At 37.3% G+C, this 24,732-nt stretch overlaps 1 protein-coding gene across 23 annotated transcripts in view; it reads left to right on the plus strand.

The window, feature by feature from the left end:
• The window catches only part of CTNND2 (catenin delta 2), a 587,225-nt gene that overhangs the window by 280,576 nt on the left and 281,917 nt on the right, over positions 1-24,732 (plus strand). For all 23 annotated transcript variants that reach the window (XM_085537861.1, XM_085537872.1, XM_085537859.1 and 20 more), the window contains one exon: positions 24,510-24,544. In XM_085537861.1, the coding sequence (XP_085393987.1) occupies positions 24,510-24,544 (35 nt within the window). The remainder of the gene's footprint in view (positions 1-24,509; positions 24,545-24,732) is intronic.

The following is a 24,732-nucleotide window of genomic DNA, read 5'->3' on the forward strand; positions in this document are numbered from 1 at the left end:
TTCCTGTGTTGAAAAAAAATCTGCACGTATCTCTTTTGATGACTGCTAGACAAGGGTCACATCCTACGACTTTGATAAATTCTTTGAGAATTAGTGGAATTTTAGCACAGTCAAAGTGTAGATTTGGTTTTTATATTTAAAAAAAAAAAAAAACAAACTAGAAGTATATTAAGACAGATTATTTGTAATCCTCAACGGCCAATCCTTAACTAAGTCCAAGTTTACTTGAGTTGTTATACAACTTTAGAAGGATTTGCTGCTTTTAGTGAGTTTACATTTGTTTGTAATGTGCTTTTGTTGATACCTTTAGTGTTGTTTGTGTGAGAGTCTATATCTTGTCTCTAGCATTTATGGTTTAGACAGACAGATGCATGGAACAGTGGAGAATGTAGAAGTCTCTCAGACATCTGCAAAATGTCTTTAGATATGTCTGGAGATTTTCTTGAGTGTACTGAGCCCTGAAAAGTGCAGGTTACTATGGACACGACTTGTCTATTATTTACTGTGGCTGGAAGCTAACCCACCTGAGGTTAAGAGTTTCTCAGTGTTAGCTGAAGGAGTCAACATACTGAAAGGAGAATGAACTAAATTCACAGCATGTAGGCATGCAGATGTGTGCATATTGCCACATTTCAGATCCTTCACTGTGAGCTTCAGTTCTGTATACTTGTGCTCACTGGCTTGTGTACTTACCTGTATATTAAAAACTGTATCACATACCTTCCACCCAACTCCACAGTGACATCACTAAAGGCTTTTGATGCTCTAAGTAGAGAACATCTAAGAACCAGATTCAGTCTGCTCAGAAAATCTGCTAATGACCATTCATATGAATTATTTTTGCTGAGATTTATTTTTTTGTACTTCCTTTTGTGGCTGTTTTGCTGTACACAGAACTGAAGATTCATCTGAGTGGAAAGAGGTCAAAGGACATTATTCTGAGACAGCTGGAGAAGTACCTATATTCCCATCTGTGCTTCCAGGATTGTTTCTGTATTAGTTTCATGGACTGAGACATCAACATTAAAAATGTAAACCTTCTTTTTTTCAGGCTTAAAGAAACAACTTACTGTTTTCTAAAAGTGACATTTTATTTTGATAAACAAATGTAAAAATACATATGGAATTTTTTTATTATTATTATTATTATTTTAATCAATGCTTTGATCTAGAAGAAAGAAGATAGTGGTTTATTTTCTGTAGTCCAGGCTGCATTCAAGGAAAGGGTGTTTTCTCAGTCCAAGATGATGATTCATACAGAATTTGAAGTAGCCTTACTCTGAAAAAATATTCATATTTCTAAATAGTTGTTAGGATTTTAATGTGGTTGAAAGTAACAGACTTCTTGTTCAGAACCTTTGTTTTTCTGAAATCATTGGACACTGAGCTGTGGGTGTGGTCTTCCACCTCTCAAATGTCAGATTTGAGCAGTTCAGCTTTCAGGATATTGTTTTCAGTACCACTGTTTCCCTTGGGGGTGGGGGGAGGGCAGGGGTGGCAATTATATCATAGACAAACTCATCTTTTAATGAAGACCAGGGCTGCATAGAGATGTGTCCATTACCCACAAGTGTTCCTTGCTTTATTTTGCTTGCAGAAATAAATTAATCAAGACATTATTCTAGTTGCTTAAGAGAGCAATTATAAAGTGAGCATAAGGCTTATGAGGAGGACATTTAATTGCCTTTGCCCATCTATACAGTGTTTTCTAAGAAGAGGAGAAAACAGAAAGCTAGAAGCTATAAGTTACTCTTGGAGGAAGGACATCACAGAAGAGAATGCTTATGTGACAGCAGATAATTCTCCAAAACAAAAATCAAAGCCATTAAAATATTAAGCAATAGTGCTGAAGACAGATATAATAAGATTAATTATTCCGAACAAGTAATATTTTAAAGGTTTTACAAGCTGCCTGTAGTTTTTACACAGTTAGCAGTTCTAGTTCAGTGCCTTCAGTCTAGTGGTTGCATGGGGTTAGCCTGATCCAACAGAAGACAATCACACATTCCAAATAAAAGACTAAATGCCTTGAAGTAGATCACTTGGAGATAAACAGTATTAAAATGGAAGCACATCTGCCAAGTATCAGCTGTCAAAGCCCTGCAGCTTTCTGAAGCCAGCCAAGTATTAGAATAATCCATTGTAGTGCACTTCATCTTTAAGTCTTTGTAATCATCCAGCCAATTCCATGAACTACGTGGAAGAGCATGCATATGTGTTTGTGATTATAATAATACTTTAAGTGAAATCTGAAATAAAGAACAGATATTTAATCTTCGGCTTTAAGTTTTAGCACCTTATTTCATCATTATTTCCTGATTTCCCATTATTTCATAATTTCCCATGACAGCTAAAAACATTTATTCATTCTTTATCTAGCTGGGAATTAAGAAAACTTGATAGAAATAGACTAAACCTCTTACGCAAGTACAAAAAAGACATAAATTATTCCAACATATTCATTGTTGTCCTTTTGTCCTTTAAAAATGTTTGCATAAGACTTCTTCTGGAGGGATGGAACAAGCCGTTTGCTATGATACAAAGTCTAATTTTCAGTTACTCTAGTTGTCAGCTCAGGTACACTTTGCAATTGTGTGGCAGCTGCAGAAGTTAGATGACTCAGTGACTTCCTTTTACTGTGGTCACTGAATAAAGTGGAAGCATTCTGTAGTGGCTGCAGAAATGGCTGAAATGACACTTGGACATAATGCTACGCAATGTAATCATCTTTGCATAAACTAAGGAAAGGCTATGTTCTAGGCTGTTGGATTTTAAAGCAGAGAAGAACTCTAGTGTTATCAAGTAAGTGCAGAAGAGAAACTGAAAAATAGCTCAGCCTATTGGAATGTTACAGACAATGATGTCCAAAAATCTATTTAGTAAATATCAGATACAATAGACTTGTATCTGTTTTGCTTCATAATCATGAGAGCGTGAGTAGACTGTGTTTTCCCTGATATGCCAGTATGTACTGAGTGTAGCATTTACATTTTTGTGGAGATAAATAACCCTTTAAATGCTTGGGTCTAAACTTTCCCATCTCTTAAGCTCTCGGTAGCTTGTAGCTGTACTGGTTATCTGTTTTTATGAATATTTATGCCAGATTTTCAGAACAACAGTTTGCTATTGTAATGCTTTCCTTTTGTACTTTCTGTGCTAGAAGAAAACTCCAGTGCCTTGACTTGGAGAAACTGCTTTACGTATATTGTAATCAGACAACCTCTCAATCTCCTTGATTAACTGATCAAACTAAGCATTTTAATCAGACAGGTCATACAGAGGCATTTTCATCAGTTTAATTTGTATTATTCTTCACTTTTTTTTTTTCTCCAGCCCTTTCAAATAACCCCTTTTGAGTTTGATCTCTGCAAGCAATATTTAAATATCAAGAATATTTCACAAAGCCTTCCATCAAAACAGAATTTCTTCCAGTGTTTCTTATTCTCCTTTTGCACATAAGGTTTTTATATTGTCTCCTGCAACAGCATATTGCTCTTGCCTACCTGGATGTTTCACCATGATCCCTAAAGCCTTCTCTCACTGTTTTTCCAGGATACATTCCCCATTCTCTAGGAAAGGAGAGAATTACTTAAAATAATAATAGTAATGAATTACTCATCTTTTGGCTGTTATAAAACATGTTCTTACATAGGAAAGTAATTACAAGCAATCTTTCTAATTGTTCCCCTCATACCTAACAATTCAACCAATTCCACTCATCAACAGGCTTTATAAGGTGATTGTAACGTTTTGTTCCAGCTCATCAATGAAGATGTGTTCATTAGCTGTTCAGAATCACAGAATGACTCCAGTTGGAAGGGACTATAAGGATCATGAATCTCCAACCCCCTGCCTGACAGGGCCACCAAACTTCCACGTTTACTAGATCAGGTTTCCCAGGGCCCCATCCAACCTGGCCTTGAACACCTCGAAAGACGGGGCATCCAGAACCTCCCTGGGCAGCCTGTTCCAGCACCTCACCACTCTTATCAAGTAAACTGCTCCCATTTGTCACTAAAGATGTCAATCACTTATGGACATGCATTTTGGTTCTACCCAATTTTCTACCTGAAATAAATATAAATAAATAAATAAATAAATAAATAAATAAATAAATAAATAAATAAATAAAGTGGTATTATGGAAACTGTATCAATTGTTACTTTTTAAAAAATCAAACATTGTATCTCTGAAGACAATCAAATTAGTTTGGTAATGCCTTTTCTCAGGTAGGTCTTTTTGACTGACATTTGGGATCAGCTCTAGCTAGGTCAATGCAAACAGAAAATATCTTAATGGACCCATCAGTAGCCTCAGCTACCAGAACAAAAACAAAGTGGGCTGATGAAGCAATTGTAAAATCCTTTCAACTATATTTGAACTACCTACTCCATCGGAGGAGAGCACAGACATGCCAGATGCCTGTTTGCTCTCCTGGCCCTAGTATGTGACTCCACAATATAATTTCATCCTTAGAAGTTTTTAATCACACATGATTTACTTCAGAACTTATGCCTAGAGTAAATACACTGCCTTATTAGACTTTTCAGTTTATGAGACGTGGTCTCATAACTGGAGTATAAGTGATGTGGACAAAGTGGCCTATGTGGTCTAAAAAGTGCTCTGATGAGGCAGGGAGAAACTTGAAGCCAGTCCGTTGGAGAAATCTGGTGCCAGTCTCTTGCTCTTCATTTTATCTTTCAACTACATGTGGATGAAGAAGGAGCTGGGATAAAATTTTTGTTGAAGTTGTATTCTGTAGAACATTATGTGCTAAGTAAACTTGCAGTCATTATGTATATAATTGTTACATGTTTTACTGGGATAAAAAGTTTAAATATAAGGTACTAATTAGAATGTAAAGTTTAAATTTAATCAATAATATTTTCTAAGTGTAAATCATATGAGAGATTAACCTTGAGCTGTTATGAAACTCATTGAATCAGCAGGTATTGGCAATCAGAATTGGAGGTCAAGGGTAAATAAACCTGTGTTTGAATTACTGTAACTGCCCTTCGCATGCTACAGCTTCTTAAGATTTTGCATTGTCTATCTGTGGTAAATAATTTACCACCCTTTTTAAAAGATCCTGGAATACATTAACCTGTTGATTGAAAAACTGGCTTCCTGTATTAAATTTTCCTGTTGCCACTGAAAAATCTAATCTTCTCTTTTTCATTATTCAAGCTGTTAAACAGCTTGGACAGTTTAGATCATGTAATATATTAGATCCTTGCATCTCAAAGTGGAGTGCAGTGTTGAGATAGCTTTTCTGTTGAGACAAGGCTGTTCCTGTAGCTTGTAGTGTGCCGGCAGGAGTGCACGATGTTCATAATGTTGATGACCATATCCAGTCATGAAGGCCAGCTTTCCTGTTTTTTAACTACCAGTCCAAAAAAATATTCCCCTTTACATTTCCTGTAAAAATTCCTTCAAATTATGTATGTTTATTCTCAACCTGATTATGAGGTTTGTATTTTTTGTCAACAATCTCCTTGACCTCCTTAGAGTGATTGTGCTATTAAAAAAAAAAAAAAAAAAAAAAAAAATCCTCAGATAAAATTAAGTAAAATAAAATAAGGAAGTGTTATATTTAGCAATACTTAGTATCTGTAAATGTCTGCTGAAAAGCTTTTTTTTTTCCCCTTTTCATTTTCCTTTTCATTTTCCTTTTCCTTTTCGTTTTCCTTTTCCTCTTCCTTTTCCTCTTCCTTTTCCTTTTCTTTTCCTTTTCTTTTCTTCTTCTTTTCCTTTTCTTTTCCTCTTCTTTTCCTTTTCCTTTTCCTTTCCTTTTATATTTACTCTGGAACTAATTATTTCAATTTTGCTGGTTTTCTTTTTTCTTGTAATATTTCTAACATCTATATTGGGCCTTTCTCAAGGTTTCCATAGAATCTGTAACATGAAATCGTTAACATGGGAAAAAATTCAAGTTTAGTTCCACCTTTTCCTACAGGAATTGATGAATACATATCATATTAATGCTCAGGGATTGCCAACATCATTGCTGAACATTTATGAACAGCTACGTGTACGGTGTCATTGTAACGTGGCAGTCTTTCGCAACTGAGATTTGCATCTTCAATAGCTTTATCCTGACTCCAGAGAGATACCTTTCTCCCAGCAGTACTGAAGGTACCACTAAAGTGTCACCCTTTGTTATTTGATAAGCTGCAAAGCGGGAAATTTCCATATACATTATTTGCTCTAATTGACTGATTTTCTTAAAACAGCACAGACATACAGAAATAACAGAAGTTTTTTGAGTTCATAAGGAGGATATCAAGTGTATGCTAAAATGCTCTTCAGTATTTGGGTGCTACATCATAGGCTTGCTAATTTCAAGACTGTATTCTAGGATGTCATGCAAGAGGTAGATAAGGTCTCCCAGCCTGCCTTGTGCTGAGCTAAGACTAACAAACGAGATGTGGGTTTTTGTTTTTCTTTTGTTATTATTACTTTTGTCTGTGGACAAATTGAGCTAAAACTCAATTCTAACCCACAGACCATCCAGCTGAGAAGTCCACCTTTCCAGTTTGGATTCCAATTTAGACAATAAAATGAGATCCTTAACTTATCACCTGCCTTTGCCCTGCTGAGCACACTTTAAGAACACTGCTATAAAAAATCAGATAGTTATAGGGAAGGAGCAATCATGGTAGGTATTCACTCAGTTCTGAGATTTAGAACCTAATAATGGAATAATTTGATAGTGTTAAAAAATAAGTTTGTCTCATGGCTGTAAATGTTTCATCTTCTATATGGGTGTAACTCAGATGAAAGTTCACAATCTAGTAGCAGCTACTGTTGGGATGAGGTGGGGCTTCTGCCACTACATTTCACGAAAGCAAAGATTTCTAGTCGTGCAAGTGTCAAATCATGGCTATTTTAACTTGTGCCAGTGTTTGCAAAAAAAAAATCTAGAGTGCTTGTTTTCTGTGCATATCTCAATATCTCATTTGAACAAACAAAGAGCATCATTTTTTTTCTTCTTTACTTTTGTAAGGGAAACTGTTGATCACAGCCTGAACCTCTGATTAACCACCTGAGGCAAGTGACGAGTCAGCTGTGGGAGCACAGGTGAAGGTAATTCAGTTGTGCTACCAGAAGGAGTGGAGCCAAGCTCCTAGATCCCATTTAATGGCTGACCACCACTAAGGTAGCATCTCTTTTTGGAGATTGTTCCTTTGTAGAGTTTTTGTGGTGAGCCTCAACATTGGTGAGCATCCATCTCAACTGAAAGCCTCAGTATGGTGAGTGTTTTCTCAGACACCCTCTGGCTAATTTACTCTATAATTACAACTATATTCTTGTATTATTCCAACTATACAACTTTTCGGAGTAAGAAGTAGAGACTATCTGTCTATTAATATTTTTCACAAGTTCCACTTATAATAGTTCTGTGGTATCACAGAACTGCATATGAATGGGGGGGAACTACAAAGATTTCTAATTTTCAGGATGTTTTCTTGGTTTGGAATCTCAGCCCCTTTCTTGAGCTAGTCAAGAGATGATGGGACAGTTACCCTTTGGGCATCTCAGACTTGAAAGAGCTTGAGTTCCAGTATCATTTTTCTTCTTCTTTTTTAAGCTTTTACCTGATTTTGATGTTGGTTTTGCTTTTGGGTGTTGTTTTTGTTTTGTGTTTTGTTTGTTTGGTTGCTTTTTGCAAATGTCTCACTTTCTATATTACAAAGACGTGTCTGTGTTGTCATCCAAAGATTTCACTAATTCAGATAAGAATGGCTTAACAATAGATTAATAAAATAGTTATGTAATAATATACATTTATGATGAAAGGAATAGCTATTATTAAAATAGCTATTAATGGTAATTATTTTCTTTTAGAACAAGATATACCACTATATCTCTAGTAAAATCAGTGTTGTATTTCAGAAAAGCATTTAAGGATAACTAGAGTGATTTTTTTTTTTAATTTTTTTTTTTTTTTCTTGTGTGAAACCAGAATACTACATCAAGATGAAGCCATATGCTGAAAATCAGTCAGAGTGCTGAGCTTCTGCTGATGTCATCCCTGTGTGCTTGTGGCAGCTGCAGTGCTCAACTGAGTTTTTATCTGAGGCTTTCACTCCATAGTTAGTGCACATGTTGGCAGGGACAAACAGTTCTTCAGCTTCAGCCAGGGGGAAATGTGACAGGTGAGACTCACAGAACTAGAAGACCATTCACACAGGTAGCAGGGAGCCTTGCTGAGAGGCAGCTGAGGAGGATCCAAGAACTGGAACAGGGCCAGGAATTAGTTTAGTTATGACACCAGGACCCTTCATCTCCACTTCAACTTTACTTTTAGTGCCTTCAGTGGAGAGCTGCAGTGTCAAAATTTGTATGAAGTACAAGATAGGTATTCTAGATATTTTTCAGTTTTTGCGCCTATGATATTGCTAAAATAAAATAAAATTAGCCTGACGTTAGCTCAGCTTTCCTACAGTAGCTGCAGTGATAAATGAAAAGGGTAAAGATTCATATTCTTTTTGGTGCTGTACATAGCTGAGAGTGTTGAAGCTGATGATCCTGTGTTTATTTGCTTTTGAGTTACACTTAGCATATGTATGATGCTCGTGAGCTTTTGCTTCTTGAGGATAATTAGTCCCAGCTCTCTTAGCCTTCTCCCATATGACAGGCTCCACCTTTGTGGTCATTCACTCAACTCACTATGCTATGTCCATGTCTTTTGTCCAGCACCGAACTCAGTACTCCAAAAGTGTCTCATCTATGCTGAGTAGAGAGGAGGGACCACTTCTTCATTTCATTGGTAGTGTTTTTCACAAGGCAGCTTGGCATGCTATTAGCTTTCTATACCGCAAGGAATGTTCTCCTATTTCTCATCCAATAGGACCCTCTGGTCCTTCTCTGCAGAGTTGCTTGACAGGTACTTAAATTCCAGCCTATGTCAGTGTTCTTGTTGAGATACAGGACATGTCATTCTCCTTACTGAGCATCACGAGGTATCAGTGAGACTGTTTCTTCAGTCTGTTGAAGTCTGAATGGTGGCACAATGGTTTGGTCTTTTAGCTACTCCTCAGAGTCTTACATTATCTGTGAACCTGCTGAAACTGCACTCTGTCCTGTTTCTACATAATTGAATTATGATAGTCAAAATGTTCACCTCCAGACTGACATTAAACTATGTATTATTTTCATCCAAGCACCTTTCAATTAATTAATAAATATAGAGACAGCTGAAGAGCAGAGCACTTCTTAGTTTCCTGTAATTAGACAAGGGGATCCAGAGCCTCAATTTGAATCTAAAGGATGTTGGATTTTGAAAGTTAAGAAAGAATAGTTATGGCTATGTGTATTAATGCAGGATTTTCAGGTGGAGGGCCTCATTGTAGCTTCATTCTGAGCACCAAATTTATTAGTTTGGAGTCTTCCTTGCTAATGAAGAATTAACTTCTTTTTTTTCTTTTTTCTTTTTTCTTTTTTTTTTTTTTTGTTTTTAGTATATGTGCCTTCTACTTTGCATACGTAGCTTCTCTTAAATTTCCTTGTATCTGTATTTGATTCTTAAGTGTATCCTATATATGTCTATTTGCAGTAGTTCATAATTCCTGGCTTCATATTTGATGGACAACAGAAGCCTATTAACACAGTGCATGCAGTGGGAATATGATCAGCAAGGCATGCTGTTCCTTGCTAGGCTATTTCCTCAAGAAGTTGAGAGACATTCCAGCTGTTGAGGAAGGTGATATTATCTGTTGTTGTAGTGAGAGGCATTTTACTCACAATCAGTTTGTCTCTGAATTGGGAAGGAGATGAATTCAAGTGGGTTGGCAAAAATATCGTGCCTTGCAGGTTGAATACAGAATATCAGATATCCATGAAAGTTGAGATGGAGGTAATCAAACATTGGAAAGGCAATCTTAGAGAAGCCTGATGTGTCTTCCTTCTTTCTAGATGTCACATCTGATTACCCTGCTCTTACATGTGGAGGATTGATAGCCTTATATTGTAGTTATGCTCATTTCCCATCCTGAATGTGGCCTCATCTCCAGCATGGACACTGGACCTACCTTTTAGATAGTCTATCTCAAACTCTGCCTCTAGCCTTGTCTTTGGTCTCTGTCCCTATTTCCTGCCATTCCTGGTTGGTCTGCCTGGATGGCCCCTGGCCTGGCTCAGACCTGCCATACTGGGCTCTGTCAGCAGTATGCTGCCCAGCTCATGCACCTCAGTGCTGTTGTTGCAGGCATGACCTCACAGTGCAGCATGATCTTGCAGTTCTGTCACAGCTCCCAGCTGTGAGCTGTGCCTGACTGTCACCACAGAGAAGGTGTGACATGGCTGCTGGTAGGGAACAGGAACCTCTGTGTTTTCCATTGTTAGATCCTCATATTCCTTGGAATCGCACTGCTTTGAAAGCATTAGACTAGTTCTGGTGGATCTTGTCCTTTGATTCAAATTTGCTCTATGTACAGTAGGCATGTGTATAAGCCTGAATTGGTCACATACTTCCACGTGTATCTATGAAAGTCTGTCAGCAAGGCCATGAGGTAAAGCCATGTCATAATTAATTCCTTTTTCTACAGTTGGAAGAGTAGCATGGTCAGGATGGTACTTTACAGGTGTTATATTTGGAAAGATTATCGTGATGAAAAAGGAACAGTTAAGGAAGAAATGTGGAAGAGAACTCCACAAAGGAGGGATCTCCAGAAAGAGATCCTTCCCCAGCAGCAGTCAGCCCTGAAATGGGGTCTAGGAGAGATCAAACCAGTCTTTACCTCTTCTGGTTACACAGTTGAATTGCTTTCACCTGCACTCCTAGGGCTGACTCAGCGCTTGCCTCAGGCAATCAATCAGTAGTTCAGGCTGTGACTCAACAGTTCCCATTCACTTCTGATATGTAGTGACTCTTTTCCCATGTAGGAAAAACAGTAGTTAGATGACAGGTAACAGCATACACTGAAAAACAAAACAAAAAAACCCTTTACTTTTAAAATATGTTTGCATGAGGTATGATTTTGCTTTTGTTCTCATACTGTAACTTAAAATGCAGACCCATCTAATGTATGCTGCACTGAAGCAGTATGGAATCCAAAAGTAAAAACAGAAGGATCTTTGTCGGAGCCAGTTGAGATGCAAAAGGGTAATTGTGTATACAGAGACAAAGTAGTGTGAAAATCAGGGCATGTAATCCACATGATGTTAGGGTATAACTTTTTTTTCAGACTCATTTTCAAGTGGATGCCACTTTAGTAAAAATAATAGGACAGGTGCTATGAATTCATGTTTGTAAGAAGGTAAGCTTGAGCTTGGTGGGAAAAATGAAGACTACAGAGTAAGTGTGGAGCCAGCTGACCTCAAGAAGTTGAATTTTCCACACACAACAAGTCAAATGCCTTGTAGGAGTTGAATAGACTGACAAGGAATGATTTGTATTTCTTTTTCTCCAAAGTGTTAGGTTATTCTTTGCTCTAATATAAACTTGAGGGTTGAAGGAAAAAGGGGAAGAAGGCTATCTGTTGTCAGACAGCATCACAGCTCAGATAATACCCTGTTTGTTCTTGACAGGTTGTTCTGCAGCAATGAGAAAGGTTGCCCTCTATGTCACGTGCATACCTTGTGTCAGGACTTTCGATAGAGAATTTCAGTGGATGCAGGTTTATTGTTGAGTTTCAGTTGTTTTTCAGGTGATGGCACACATCTTATTGCCCTCTGCTCAAGAGGAAATTGAAGTAGTTATTTTCTTTCAAATATTTTGCTGAAAATGTAGAAGAAACTGAGAAAACGGTATCATGGGATTTTTCTTTTGTTCTGGCAATTCAAAATCATAGTTTCACAGTAAAGAATTAAAAATTAGAGGTTGAATTTCCCTTCTCTTTTTCCTATTTGAAGTGCTGCCCACAGATTAAATGCAGGCTAAATAATAATAAATGCAGCCAGGTGGCTTACGCATAATTGTCCTAGTTAGCGGAACAGAAGTGGCAGTGACTCCAAAAACACTGTACAAGACACAGTGCAAGACAGCTCTTCTTTTCAGATTGCATTGTGTTGGGTCAGAGTCTACAGAACTGAAATTTATGTAATGAGTGTAAGTAATGATGTACTCAAAACATACTTACTCCATATAAATAGCCCACTGGGTCCATCTGTTCCAACCCTTTCTTCAGCAGGGGCACTCAGTGCCACTGCCAGATGACCCTACTGTGAGCAGGGTGTTGAGAGAGGTGGTTGGGAGTAGAAGTCCATCTCTGCTTTCAGCGCTGACTTTCTTTGCATTAATGTTGTAAGACTGTTATTTCTCAAAAGGTCTACAACAAGGGTAGTTTGTTCTCTTAATAGTTTCCACCTATTAGCTGTAGCATTTCTGAACTTGGAGAAATGAATTTGGTCAAGGCCAGAAAGGATTTGTTTTGATTCATACTTGGGGGAAATCATTTTTCTCTCTTAGCTTTATTTTGCCTATAGAAGCAGATTTCACTTTTTGACTGGACTGTTTTCTAGACGCACTGACTGGACAAGTAGAAAAATGCAAACTAATTGATTTTACGAGTAACTCTTAACCCTATATTGAGATATTTAAAAGGAAAGAACTTATATAGTTAGCAAAATGGTGAGTTAACTCAGTAGACAAACTCTTGAAGTTTTATTTAGAGTAATTAGAGAAAAGAAAAATAAAAGCAAAGCTGGAAACTTTTGCTTTGTGTGTGCATGTTTCGGATGATGGAACATGTGGATGGGTGTAGATTTTACTTAGTGATATGCACTGTATGAAACTGAACTGGACTCCATGTCTGCCAGCTCTGGAGAGGAAAGAATTTTGATTAATTGTCAATCATAAAGAGGGACTTGCATAAGTGACCAACAGATTACTTTACCTAAAATTTAGGAATCCCTTCACAAAAACAAAAGGCTTTTAAAAATTGAGCATGGTTCTGTATCTCTCAATGTGGTGCTCAGCTAGTTACTCAGGATCTGTTTCATTTCCCTTGTCTGATTATTCAGCAGTTAGTTAGAAAATTAGTGCTTTCATTTAATCTAATACAGTTTTACATTTTGCTGCATAATTATATGATTTCTCTAGAAAATTCTAGGTGGTCCCTTGAGCAGAAAGAAGATCAGTGCCCCATCTTAAGTGCTACCATGTTTTAATTTCATATGCTTTGAGGATGCCAATGGATATAATTATCAAACAGGCCTTCACTGCAATTAAATTCTGCTATTAAGGAGTACTGAGTTATGACCACAGTGCTATCAGAGGTGATAGAATAACACGTCTTAAATTTCTACAGGTGATTAAAGGATATAGCAAACACTCTTGATTTTTTTATTTTTTTTTCAACAATGTGAGAACCTGTAATATTTGTTAGGTCACCTGTCTGGTGCACTGGGGCTAGATTTGCATCAGGAAAGTCTGTGGCAATTAGATAACAAACAGCTTTCACTGTTCCAATTTGCACAAATTGAAGAAAAAAAGGAGAAAAAAAAAAGTAAAATTAAACTCTAGTGCACTGTGAATTTCACACTTCCAGATTTTTGTGCAGAGAAAGATTGTCTATTTGACAGTTTAAAGAAACAAAAATATGGAAATACAGGGGAAGGTTTTTCTTTTCCATGGAAGATTGCCCAAAGCAGAAGAAGCAAGAGAGCTGAAGGACAAGGTTTAAGAACAAAATCAGCTGCTTGGTTACAGTTGCAAACAAGGATTTTTGTATTATGGTTATAGGGAGGCCAGATGAAATCCAGAAGTGACTGGCAGAATTTCTGAGATCAACTGGGCACTTGCATCTTGATTTGATCTAATTTTCAGTCTCACTGTTGTTACAGCTGTAGCTCTTCACGGTGTACTTATCTGGCAGATATTAAACTAAAACTCAGGGCACACAAGAGCAGGAAATCACATCTTCAAAATTCTCTTGGAACTTTTACTCAGATTAGAAATGAGTAGATTCTGTACATATGCCATGGTTAAAAGATTGAATACTGAGCCACGCAGTGAGACTTCATGTTCCAGATGTATAATATTTTTCAGTAGAAAGGTGATTTCATTCTTTTGTTAACAAATTAATTGCGAAGGATTGCTTTTGTTGCCAAATGACTATTTAACATTTTATACTGTAATATTCTGCTAGGAATAAAGACAACACACAGTGATTTTGTTCTCCATATCATTGGCACATTGTCTGAAAGTTTTTTGTTTTTGTTTTTTTTTTTCAAGTTGCTATTAGGTCATCCTTTTACTGTTTAAGATTATTCTTTTAAAGGCATACATACTCTTAAAAATATATGATGCATTTCTTTAGTCATTTGTAGGCAATGAATTAATGAGTCTTAGGAAACTGATTAATTTTTTTTCCCCCTCTGAGTATTAGTGGGGAAAAAAATCTCAAATTAAAGACTGTATTTTTATAGGGCTAAATTCCAGATCTGTGTGGAGGTTGCATTTATTTTTTGTCAGTTTGCATTAATGTAATTTTAGTCATTTTCAGTAATGAATGTGTGATTAAAGGTTATCCATATAGCTGAATTGCTGTTATTACCATGTGCCATTTTGGTTACTTGGTTAATTTGTCAGCTCTGTATACCAACAGACAGTTTAGAAATAAGATTTTTTCACTCCCATATTTGAAATAATAAATCAATAGCAATTGTTCAAGAGTTGATTCTCCCATCTGATCAGCCAGATTACTTTTACATCCATCCAACAACTTAGTTTGAAAAGTAGTTCTCTGCTGCCTTTATATTCATCCACTGAAAAGTAAATTTAAGGGTCGTCATTTCTTGTATATGTGATTCTTGGTGCTGCCTGCTACTCCAGTGACCGAATTTCTCCATTTCTTTGTGTTTCTGAATGTCTGAGAAAATGAAATAGGCATCTGCATGTGTGCTATATCACGTAACTATCATCAAGCTTCATCAGAATAATTAAAAGGCTGAACTGGAGGGACCATCTTATTATCTAGTCTGGCTCCCTTAAGTTTAAACTAGCATCAGCTCTTTCTAACACATTTATCAAAGAACATTATAAGAACAGGTGAGGTTTGACCCCCTCACCACAAACGGGATGTTTACTTACATTATATTTTAGTACATTTTCTAAATTTCCAGCTAAAATTTCAATAAACCTCTTTGTTCTTGTAGCACACAAAATTACAGAATGGCCTGGGTTGGAAGGGACCTCAAGAATGATGAATCTCCAGCCCTCCTCTGCTACATGCAGTGCTACCAACATTCACATTTAGTAACAGGCCAGGCTACCAAGGGCTTCATCCAACCTATATTTTGGCACAAAGGTTGTTAGATCCTGGGCCAAGCAGCAGATAGCAGGCCTAAGTTGTGGGAAGAGGAAGAGCAAAATAATCAGCTAAGCAAAAAGTTCTGTGTTTTCTTCAGTAGGAGAGGGAATGGAGAGAGTTGTTTTAGTGGAAAGAGAAAGCAAAGGAGCCCAAGAGGGGTCAGTTTCTTGGAAGGAGCTGAGTGAAGCTAATGTGAAGAGGCTATAAGGGAAGGGAATTGGGAAGTGGTGTGATGTGTGATTTCAAGCAGTGTCAGACCATTTGTGTGTTGGGAGGTTTCAGCATGGAGCGTGCTTTCTTCAAGGTACAGCCTGTCTGGCTTCTGTCTGCATTATTTCCCAGAGGATGTGCTGAACTCAGAATGAGTCATTCCCCAAAAAAAACAGAGAAAACCACTTTCTTACTAGCTACTGAGGACAATACTGAACAAATAGCATGGTTGAAATAGCACTAAGTCACACTTAAAATAATTTACTTAAAGTGATGGTCAGTCTGAGTCTCTTGGCTGAATCTGCATTTTAAGTTTTAAGCCTTGAGCAGAAGTATCTCTGTCTGAGGTGAGATAAAGAACTTCATGTTGCTGATGCATGTTTGTTATGTGCTGTAGTACATACTTTCCCAGGAAGAAATATTGCAATATTCTAATGCACAGAAATGATTTCCTAAAAGGAATTTTAATTACACCACACTCTTGTTTCTTAAGAAGTTAATTCCCTGCTACCGAAGTCCAAATCCATAGAGTTTCGGGGAGGGGGGGGCGAATTGTTGGTTATTTTTTAATTAACAAGGAACTATTAGAGATTGTCTGAAGGAAGACTATGAAGGTGGTGATGGGCCTAGAGGACAAGATGTATGAGGGGTGGCTGAGGTCCCAGGGTTTGCTCAGAGCTGAGGGGAGGCCTCATGGAGGCTGCAGCCTCCTCACAGGGAGCCTCTGCTGAGCTCTGCTCTGTGTGACAGCAACAGGGCCTGAGGGAATGGCATGGAGCTGTCATGGGAGAGGAAGGGTGAAGGTTCTTCACCAGAGGGTGGTCATGCATTCATACAGACTTCCCAGGGCAGAGGACACAGCCCCAAGTGCTGGAATTCAAGGGACATTTGAACAATGCTCTCAGTCATATAGTTTGATTTTTGAGAGGTCCTGTGTGGAGCAAGGAGTTGGACTTTTTAATCCTTATGGGTCTCTTACAACTCAGGCCACTCCAAAAATAATGCCTCCTATTTATTTCCATGGAAATAAAGTTGAAAAGAGTGCAATAACTCTACTTGATAGCACAAATTCTCAGTTACAAAACACTGTTTTTCAACATTATCAACACCATTAGCTATGCATTTTCATCAAACATGAACAAGAGCCTGCATGCCATGCTACTAAAAATGTGTGCAAGAAGTGAACCACTATTTCACAGCTGCAGTGATAGGGATATTGCTAGGAAAATGTTTCCCATGCAGTCCATCTTTCATCAGCCCAAGCAGATGGAAGACAGAAAGCACCAAATCTGGATCCATAAAGATCATCCCTTCCCTCTTCCATTACCTTTTCCTATTCCCTTTACCTTTCCTTTTCTCTTTCCTTTCCCAAAAGAAAATACACATCACTTTATCTGCTGAGGGCTGCATCTTGAACTTTTTCTTTGATGGCGAATTCATATTGTCACTTCGTGCACTGCCATTTTGATTTTGGTTCATAGTGGTGACACTGTATCTCATAACCAATAATGAAGAAATCCAGGAAACGGTCAACAGTGTTCTTTCTGTTCCTATGTGAGCATTTGTGTGGCCCATCTGGCACAAATTTTATGATACTATAATGTTACCACTATCGTTCCCAAAGTACTGAAGCTGCTATTAAGCTCTTCATGGTGTTCTCTGGCTGTAGTCTGCCGATTTGTGCTGATGAGCTGATAGAGATACTTGTCATTTTGTGGAGTGACGGCTGTGCATGGCCCTCTTGAACATGGCTTATCTTTCATATCATTGCCACCACTGCTGGAATGCACCATCCACTGCCTCACTGTGCTGACATTAACTGTTTGGTATCCACAAATGTTCACCAAGTATCACTGAATAATATCAATGGTTTCAATTTTTTCTGCATGGAGGAATTCAGTGACACACCTTTGCTATATTCTGACTTCTGTGTTAGATGCCATTCTGTCAGACTGCCCCTCTCCTGCCATCTGTCACATGGCAACAAAATGAAATGGAATACTGGCAGAAAGGTTCAACATCTACTGCCGTAACACCAACATCATAAAATAGAAGGTGTTACTTTCAGGGAAGCTCCTGGGTGATTGTATGAATCTATTATTTAGATGCTTGATTTGATGAGATCCATCACTGTAGCTGAGCAAAAACAATTGTACAGTGCTATCCAAACTGACACTCTCTGAAAGCACAATAAAATTTTCACTGTGTTCCTGTTCGGGTACTGCAGTTTGAAAATGAACTCCTTACCTAAATACAAATAGCTAATGAATCAAACAGGAAGAACTACACTATTTTATTATCAGAAATTCTCCTATTTGTGAACCACCATCATTTTTCTTAATTATTTAATGAATTAAGGGAAATGACACAATGAATTAATTTATTTGATTTTAGCTTCTCTAAGTAAGAGCATGAGAATGGTTTTATTGATTCAGAATTAGGGTTACCTAAGTCTGTACCCTGTCTGCCCCAGGAGATATAAATGGTCATCTGTGGAAGAATAGAAATAGGAGCTATGTAATTCTAGATTCTCCAATATTATTATTGCTTCCAAGTTTAAAATGAAGCACAGCAAGGATTCCAATGTATTGTCCTTCAGATTCTTCTCCATGATATATTTCAGAGAGTTTTCACACAGGAAACTAATGGCAAAACTGAAACTAAAGAAAACTGGATGCTTCTGGCAAGCTAAGTAGCAAGTGTTTTGTTTCCAAGTGGCAAAGTTCAATCAAAACTTAAGTAAATGTTTTCATAGACTCATAAAAAGGCTTGGGTTGGAAGGGACCTCAGGGATCATCAAGCTCGAACCCCTGTGCTGAATGCCGGGCCACCAACCTCCATGTCTAATACTCAACCAGTTAGAATTGATCCTCTTGTTGACTACTTCAGGAGTGAGGATACAAACTGTCAGGAAATGGACTATGTTATGCTCTTTCCATTAAATAGCAGCCTTGCTGCCTGCTTTGTGAATACGTTAGCAGTACTCTAGGCAGAGAGGAAAACTGCTGCAGGTGCATGCTCTGTGGTTACATTGTGCTCATACTACTGCAGCATGTTGAGCATTAAATCTCAAGTAAAAAGAAATAGAATATCTATTATTAAGCACAATCAGTGCATGAAAAGTGGATATAAACAGTCTGGAACATTTAAATAAAGCCACTTTTAAAGGGAAGTGTATCTATCTGCACACTGCCGCATCAGTTTTGAGATCTTAAGGAAATTTTGTGCGTAATTCCCTGTATCTTTGGAAATAAATACTAAACACTCATTATAGAGCTTCAAATTTCCTCTATTTATTTTTCTGAAACCTGGGGAATTGTAAAGTTATGTCTGGAAAAAAAAAAAAAAAGAAAAAGCAATTCCCTTTCTTCATAGGTACTTGTAGCAAGGCCTTTCTAGTACAGGTGGGAATTAACCAACAGTTTTCACAGAATCAGAACTGTAGGAGTTGGAAGAAACCGCAAAAGATCCTCAAGTCCAACCCCCTGCTAAGGCAGGTTCACTACACTAAGTCACACAGGTGGGTGTCCAGATGGGTCTTCAATACAGAAGGAGACTATGCTAGTTTTCTGGCACTGTTATCTGTGAGGAACTCTGTAACAGTTGTAAGAGTTTCTTTGAAATTCAAACGGTACAAAAGGTCAGTGATCAATAAAGTATTGTGGGATTTGAGGAGTGGGGCTTTTTCTTTATTACTTCTTTTTTTCTTTTTCTTCCTATTATTTATTTATTTATTTTACACTTTTGAGGATTGTTGTAAAGTAGTAAATTAGATTTCTTGGACCATCAAGAGGATTTGTTGATGTGATAGCTGACTTGATACCATAGCTGACTAATAGAGTGTGGTTTAGGAGAGGTGAGAGCATCACATCTATAGAGGAGATTACTGCAGTAAGAAATTCTGACGTAATTCTAAATTGAGCAACCAAGAAATAGTATGGAACTGGATGGCAATTAGGATATTTTTCTGCAGTAATTGATAGGAATTATATCAGATTTATTCATAGCCCTGCTTTTTTGTCTCAGTCAGTTGATACCAAAGGTTAGTTTATTTACAACATATTAAACAAATATAGTGATTATTTAAGACCTGTTCCTCCTTTGCTTGATCCAGAATATGAGAGCTTTTCAACCTCCTTATTTTTTGTGAAAAATCTGAGTCTTTTCTGTTCCACCTTCCTCAAAAGAGAACTTCCAGAATACTAATTTAAAAATCAGTGAGACAGTATCTGCCTGTAATTATATACAGCTATGTTTGTGAGGCTCCATTGCAAAAGTAATTGAAAAGATTGTAGCTGATTCAGCTCCTCGTAAAAGTCCTTTTATAGCTGTTGTATAGTAGGGTTAGATATAATTTCATGAATTGCTTTAGAAAACAATAGGAAGAACCATCTTATGTAGCAGATAGTTGCAGCACTTCCTCAAAAAACTGAATGACAACTGGAAACTTAATGACTTTTCCACACAAATTGGCGCACAAACACTTGTTGGGTAATCAAAGGAATACAACAGTGTGGGTTTGCCCTTAAAGTGTGTATGCAGGCTCTGCAATAAATTGAGAGATGTGCTAGAAAGAGTGACTTAAAGTCCTGTATTTCTTCCCAGCAAGAAATAAAGGTCTTTGCTGCAGTGCTCTTGTAAAGGTCAATAAGGCATGTGACTTGAATAACATAGCCGTGTGCCCTGATGTTCATTTGCACCAACATATTTGTGTGCAGGGGTCAAAGAAAGTGAACTTTAACATCCTGCCTCTGGTCACTGTTTCAGGACCCAATCCTGATGCAGACCCCGCTCCTACTCCCAGAGATCTCTGCCTTACCACCACCCTGTCCCTCTGTTCTCCATCCTTATGGAGTACCTGCATTGAAAGACAATCCTTGGGTATTAGTCCAGACTCTATGACTGTCTAAGGATATCTTGGGAGATTTTCTTCCGCCAAAGTGTTCCCCACCTCTGGGTTACCTGCAATGAAGGTTGCTTTTATGTAAATATGTCTCATGAGCTTGTTTTCACTTGCAAGCCACCAAAACTGCTTTGGACTCCTGTAAATTGTAGGGTGAGGAGTTGGATGGCCGTGCATTTCTCAACTTGCTTTGAAACTTCTGTTGGTGCCAGCTGCTCTGGGGCAGCTTGGCGGCCTCTAAGGAGCCAGTCTCCTTGGATCTCTACCAGTCCACTTGATGAGGATACCCACTCTATCTTTGCTTGAGATACATGAAAAAACAATTGAGTTTACCAAAGGCCCCATTTGTCATGTGCTCCTGGGCACACTGTAGCTCGGATAGTGATTTTTCTGTCCATGCCTAAAAACAAACTTTTGGGAACAGTCAGGCATCTTTGGGTGACTGCAGAAACTTGGCATAGTTACTACTCCATATAAGCCTGAGCTTTTCACACTGCGGAGACAGGTGGAGCTCCCAGAGTGCTCCGTTCATGTAATGCTGCCTCAAACAGGCATTCTGAGTGCATCTTCTTTTTGTCTTCTTAGCTTGAGTGAAGACATCTGAACGTTTGAGTTCATCTGGAGTCAAGATAACAACTCAGTGGACATTCACTTTGTTCATACCTACCTATGGAGATAAAAGAACTTTTACTGGAATATTTCCTTGCATACATAGATATTAAGCGTAAAATTTTGAGCAAAGTGTAGCACATACTTAGAGAAGATATGTTCAGCAGTTTCAAGATGAATATGAAGAACATTCATTTATTTTCATGAAGAAATATCATTTTTTTGACATTGTCATTGTTTCTTTGGCATTATCTCCTTATTTTTACATTATTTTGCTTCCCAGGTATCTTCTTCAATAATTTCTATTTCTAAAGACAACATAAATATATTTACATCAAAATTCTATACAGCTGCATGGTGACACAGGATTTTTTGTATAACACTAATAGAATGAAGCAGAATTGCCATCTTAATTGTATTGGAACATTTGAAATATATATAGGATTAAATGACTACCAGTGATGAGAGGAATACGACAAAGAAATCTTATTTGTTTTATGGTTTTGGGTTAAGGGAGCTAATAATTATATCTCCCTGATTTAATATTAAATTAGTATTTTATGTTCCTATTTTCTTATACTATAGTAATGTAATGCTGGTTAAAAGTCTCCGTTTTTGAGCTCAGAAAAGATTGGTTCAGAACTTCTCAAAAAAAGTGTTTTAATTTTATTGACTTCTCAGTCAAAGTTAGTAGGGTTTGCATACTTTTATAATGAGGCACAGGAATAATGATCTTATCTGTAGGAAAACTACAAAGCATAAAACTCTATTTTGCTCAATGTGCTGAAAAATTAATTAAGGCGAGAATACCTTTTATATTTATTTTGCTGGGCTTTTTTTAAGCATTTGATGTCAGTATACTGTCAGTTGCACTGATCTCTTTCAAAGCTGGAGAACACTTAAAAGAGAAACGCGGTGAAGGGATTTTACTCAGTGATGCAGATTTGATACACCTGTGTGACAGTCTATTGACTCTGTGCAAGACATCCTTGGTTGTTTCAGCCAGGAATCCTTTCCATCCATGAGCAGGAAACACTTGTTTTTAAAAAAGAGGAGGAATAAAAACCAAAACAAACCAAATCAAAATATGTTGGGATATCTAAATGTTAACACTTTTAATATGCTGGATCAGAAGTTAACATTAGGATGAAGATTTTGTTGGCGAGTCTGTTTTCTTCACTATAGAAGTTACAGCCCATATTAAAAGAACATTGCTGTGCCTTTAAAAGATTGACTAAAAACAGAAAAACCAAACTATAGTTATATAGTATATATATATAGTAATATATAGTATATATTCAGATGAATACACTCAGTGATCACTACTGATCAGACACTACTCCCTTCATGTATCAGTACCATGGTGATAACAAGGATCTACACTTTATGTGAATTTACTGCTTGAAAAGGGAATTCCTGAAGATGATAGCTCGCTCTTTGCGTGTAGACTTGGATTTTCTTTTCTTACTGGCATGGATGAGATGACACTCAGTGTTGCTGCCAGCAAGATTTAGGAATTTATTTTGCCAGTGAGAAAGCCATCCAAGGTATTGAATTTTGTGGTGTCACTTGTGGTAGTATCTATCACTTACATAGAAAACTCATTACTGGAGGTGGGTCTGTATAGCAGGGAAATATAAGCTGCTTCTTATGGATGACCCTAATTCCAGAAAGGAAGAATACTTTCAGGTTGCTCACTTGGCTTTGAAACATCTGCTGCTTCCAACTGAACCTTCAGTTTGGAAAGTCAGGCAAAAGGAACTGCAAAAACAGCCACTGTCCCTTGTCACCACCAAATGGGGTCACGGCTATGTTTGAAAAGGCAATTTCAATTAAAGTCATCTCTTCAGTTCAGTACTTTGCTATAATTATTTGCCAGAAGACTCTGGCTGTGTTTATCTTCAATATTATTAGCTTCAATGCACTCGAATGCAAACGTTTTAGCTGAGTGCCTGATGGAAGGACTAGCTTCTTAGTCTATGAAACCCCACACCATCATCATCAACATAAACCACAGGTGGATGATATTTGGAAATTGATGATGATCTGTAGATTTGAATTTGTCGGATTAACACTTGTGATGCCAGCTGGAAACTAAAACATGCTTTTAGTACTATTTATATGTAAACTAGACAATTATCCTTTAAGGAAAAAAAAAAAAAAAAACTACCAAATTTGATCAATGATTAACTTAGGTTATTTTCAGCCAAAAAGAAACATTTCATTTTACTTACATTATTCTTGTCCACAGAACATAAATGCAAGGAGCTCTATTCACATATTCATAAGTGGTTGAGCATCTACTAGGAAAGGACGAAACTATTTGCGATTTAAAACCCATGTGTTTCTAGGAAGAGCATTTATTCTTGACACAAGACAAATGTTTTTTTGCTTTGGACCCTTTTATTTTTGTTGTTGTTCCTGTTGATTTTTTATTTTACCAATAAATGCAAAGATGTCCAGAAAAAAAAGGTTTTAATCATGACTATAATAATCAATTGACTGTTATTAAAAGTATTCTGAGTGATTTCAAACCTCTTTGTTTTCTTGGCTTGTAAGAAAGATCTGTAGTGAAGGACAGGCACATCATGCCTTTGAGCAAAGAGTACTTGTTGCCTAACTGAACATATCCTTCATTTTATCTACTAAAGGGAAAAAACAAAACAAAACATACAGTCATAACCTGTACACTAGTGTGCATCCTCAGTATTATAAATTAAGACCATCCATTGCTTAAATGCTTGTATATGAAAGCACAGATGCTTCTAAGTTTACTTTCTCAGACATGCCAATTGAAATAATGTAGCTGCATGTCTGGATAATGAAAGTGTACACAATGATCAGTAGAACCATGATGTAAATTCATTAAAAAAAAAAAAAAGTGGGTAACTGAGGTAATGAAATAAATATCATCTCCAAAAGTTGCACAATGTTGACAGTTTAGCTTTGTGTCAGGTAGAATGATACAAAGATGGTAACACATATTCAAAAGGTTATTTATAAGGACAAACTCACTAATACGGATGCCTTTGCTAGGAAATGCTGAGGCAATCTTCACCAGAGAGCAATCTCCAAGAGAGATGCTGCCTTAGTGGTGGTCAGCCCTTAAATGAGGCCTAGAGGAGGTGGAGTCAAGCTCCACCCCTTCTGGGAGCACAGCTACATTACTCTCACCTGTGCTCCCACAGCTGACCTGACACTTGTCTCAGCTGATTAATCAGAAGTTCAGGCTGTGATTACCAATTTCCCATCCAATTAGCAACATTGCTTTCTACATAGCAACTAAAAGAGTGGCTTCTGCATGTATGTTTTAAATTATTTAGTTAAGAAATAAAGTTGCTTCTTCCCTGCTGAATGAATCCTGAAAAAAAAAAAAAAAAAGAAAAGAAAAAAAAAAGTAAAATAATGTTTCGTAAACTCTGCTATTTATTCTTAGGTCAGCTTCTTCTGAATATATTTAGATCTGCAGATTGGTGGCACAGTACTGAATCATTTCATAAAAAGTTAACGCTTTTTCTTTTTCTTTGCAGTTCAACGGAAGAGCAGTTTCACTGGCAAACACAAGGTAATAAACTTATCATTAGAGAACAGCATTATAGTAGTACTCTATTCATATGTAGTAGATATATAGTAGTACTTTCTATATATGTAGTACGTTTCTCTCCCATAAAGAATACACTTCCTACATAAGGTAGAAGGGAGAAAAACGTGCGTTTATGTACTTGGGTGTTTTCTACTGTTTGAAAACCTTGC

Source organism: Coturnix japonica, chromosome 2 (genome assembly GCF_054131305.1).
Source record: "Coturnix japonica strain WE chromosome 2, WE-NBRP24, whole genome shotgun sequence".
Taxonomy (NCBI): domain Eukaryota; kingdom Metazoa; phylum Chordata; class Aves; order Galliformes; family Phasianidae; genus Coturnix; species Coturnix japonica.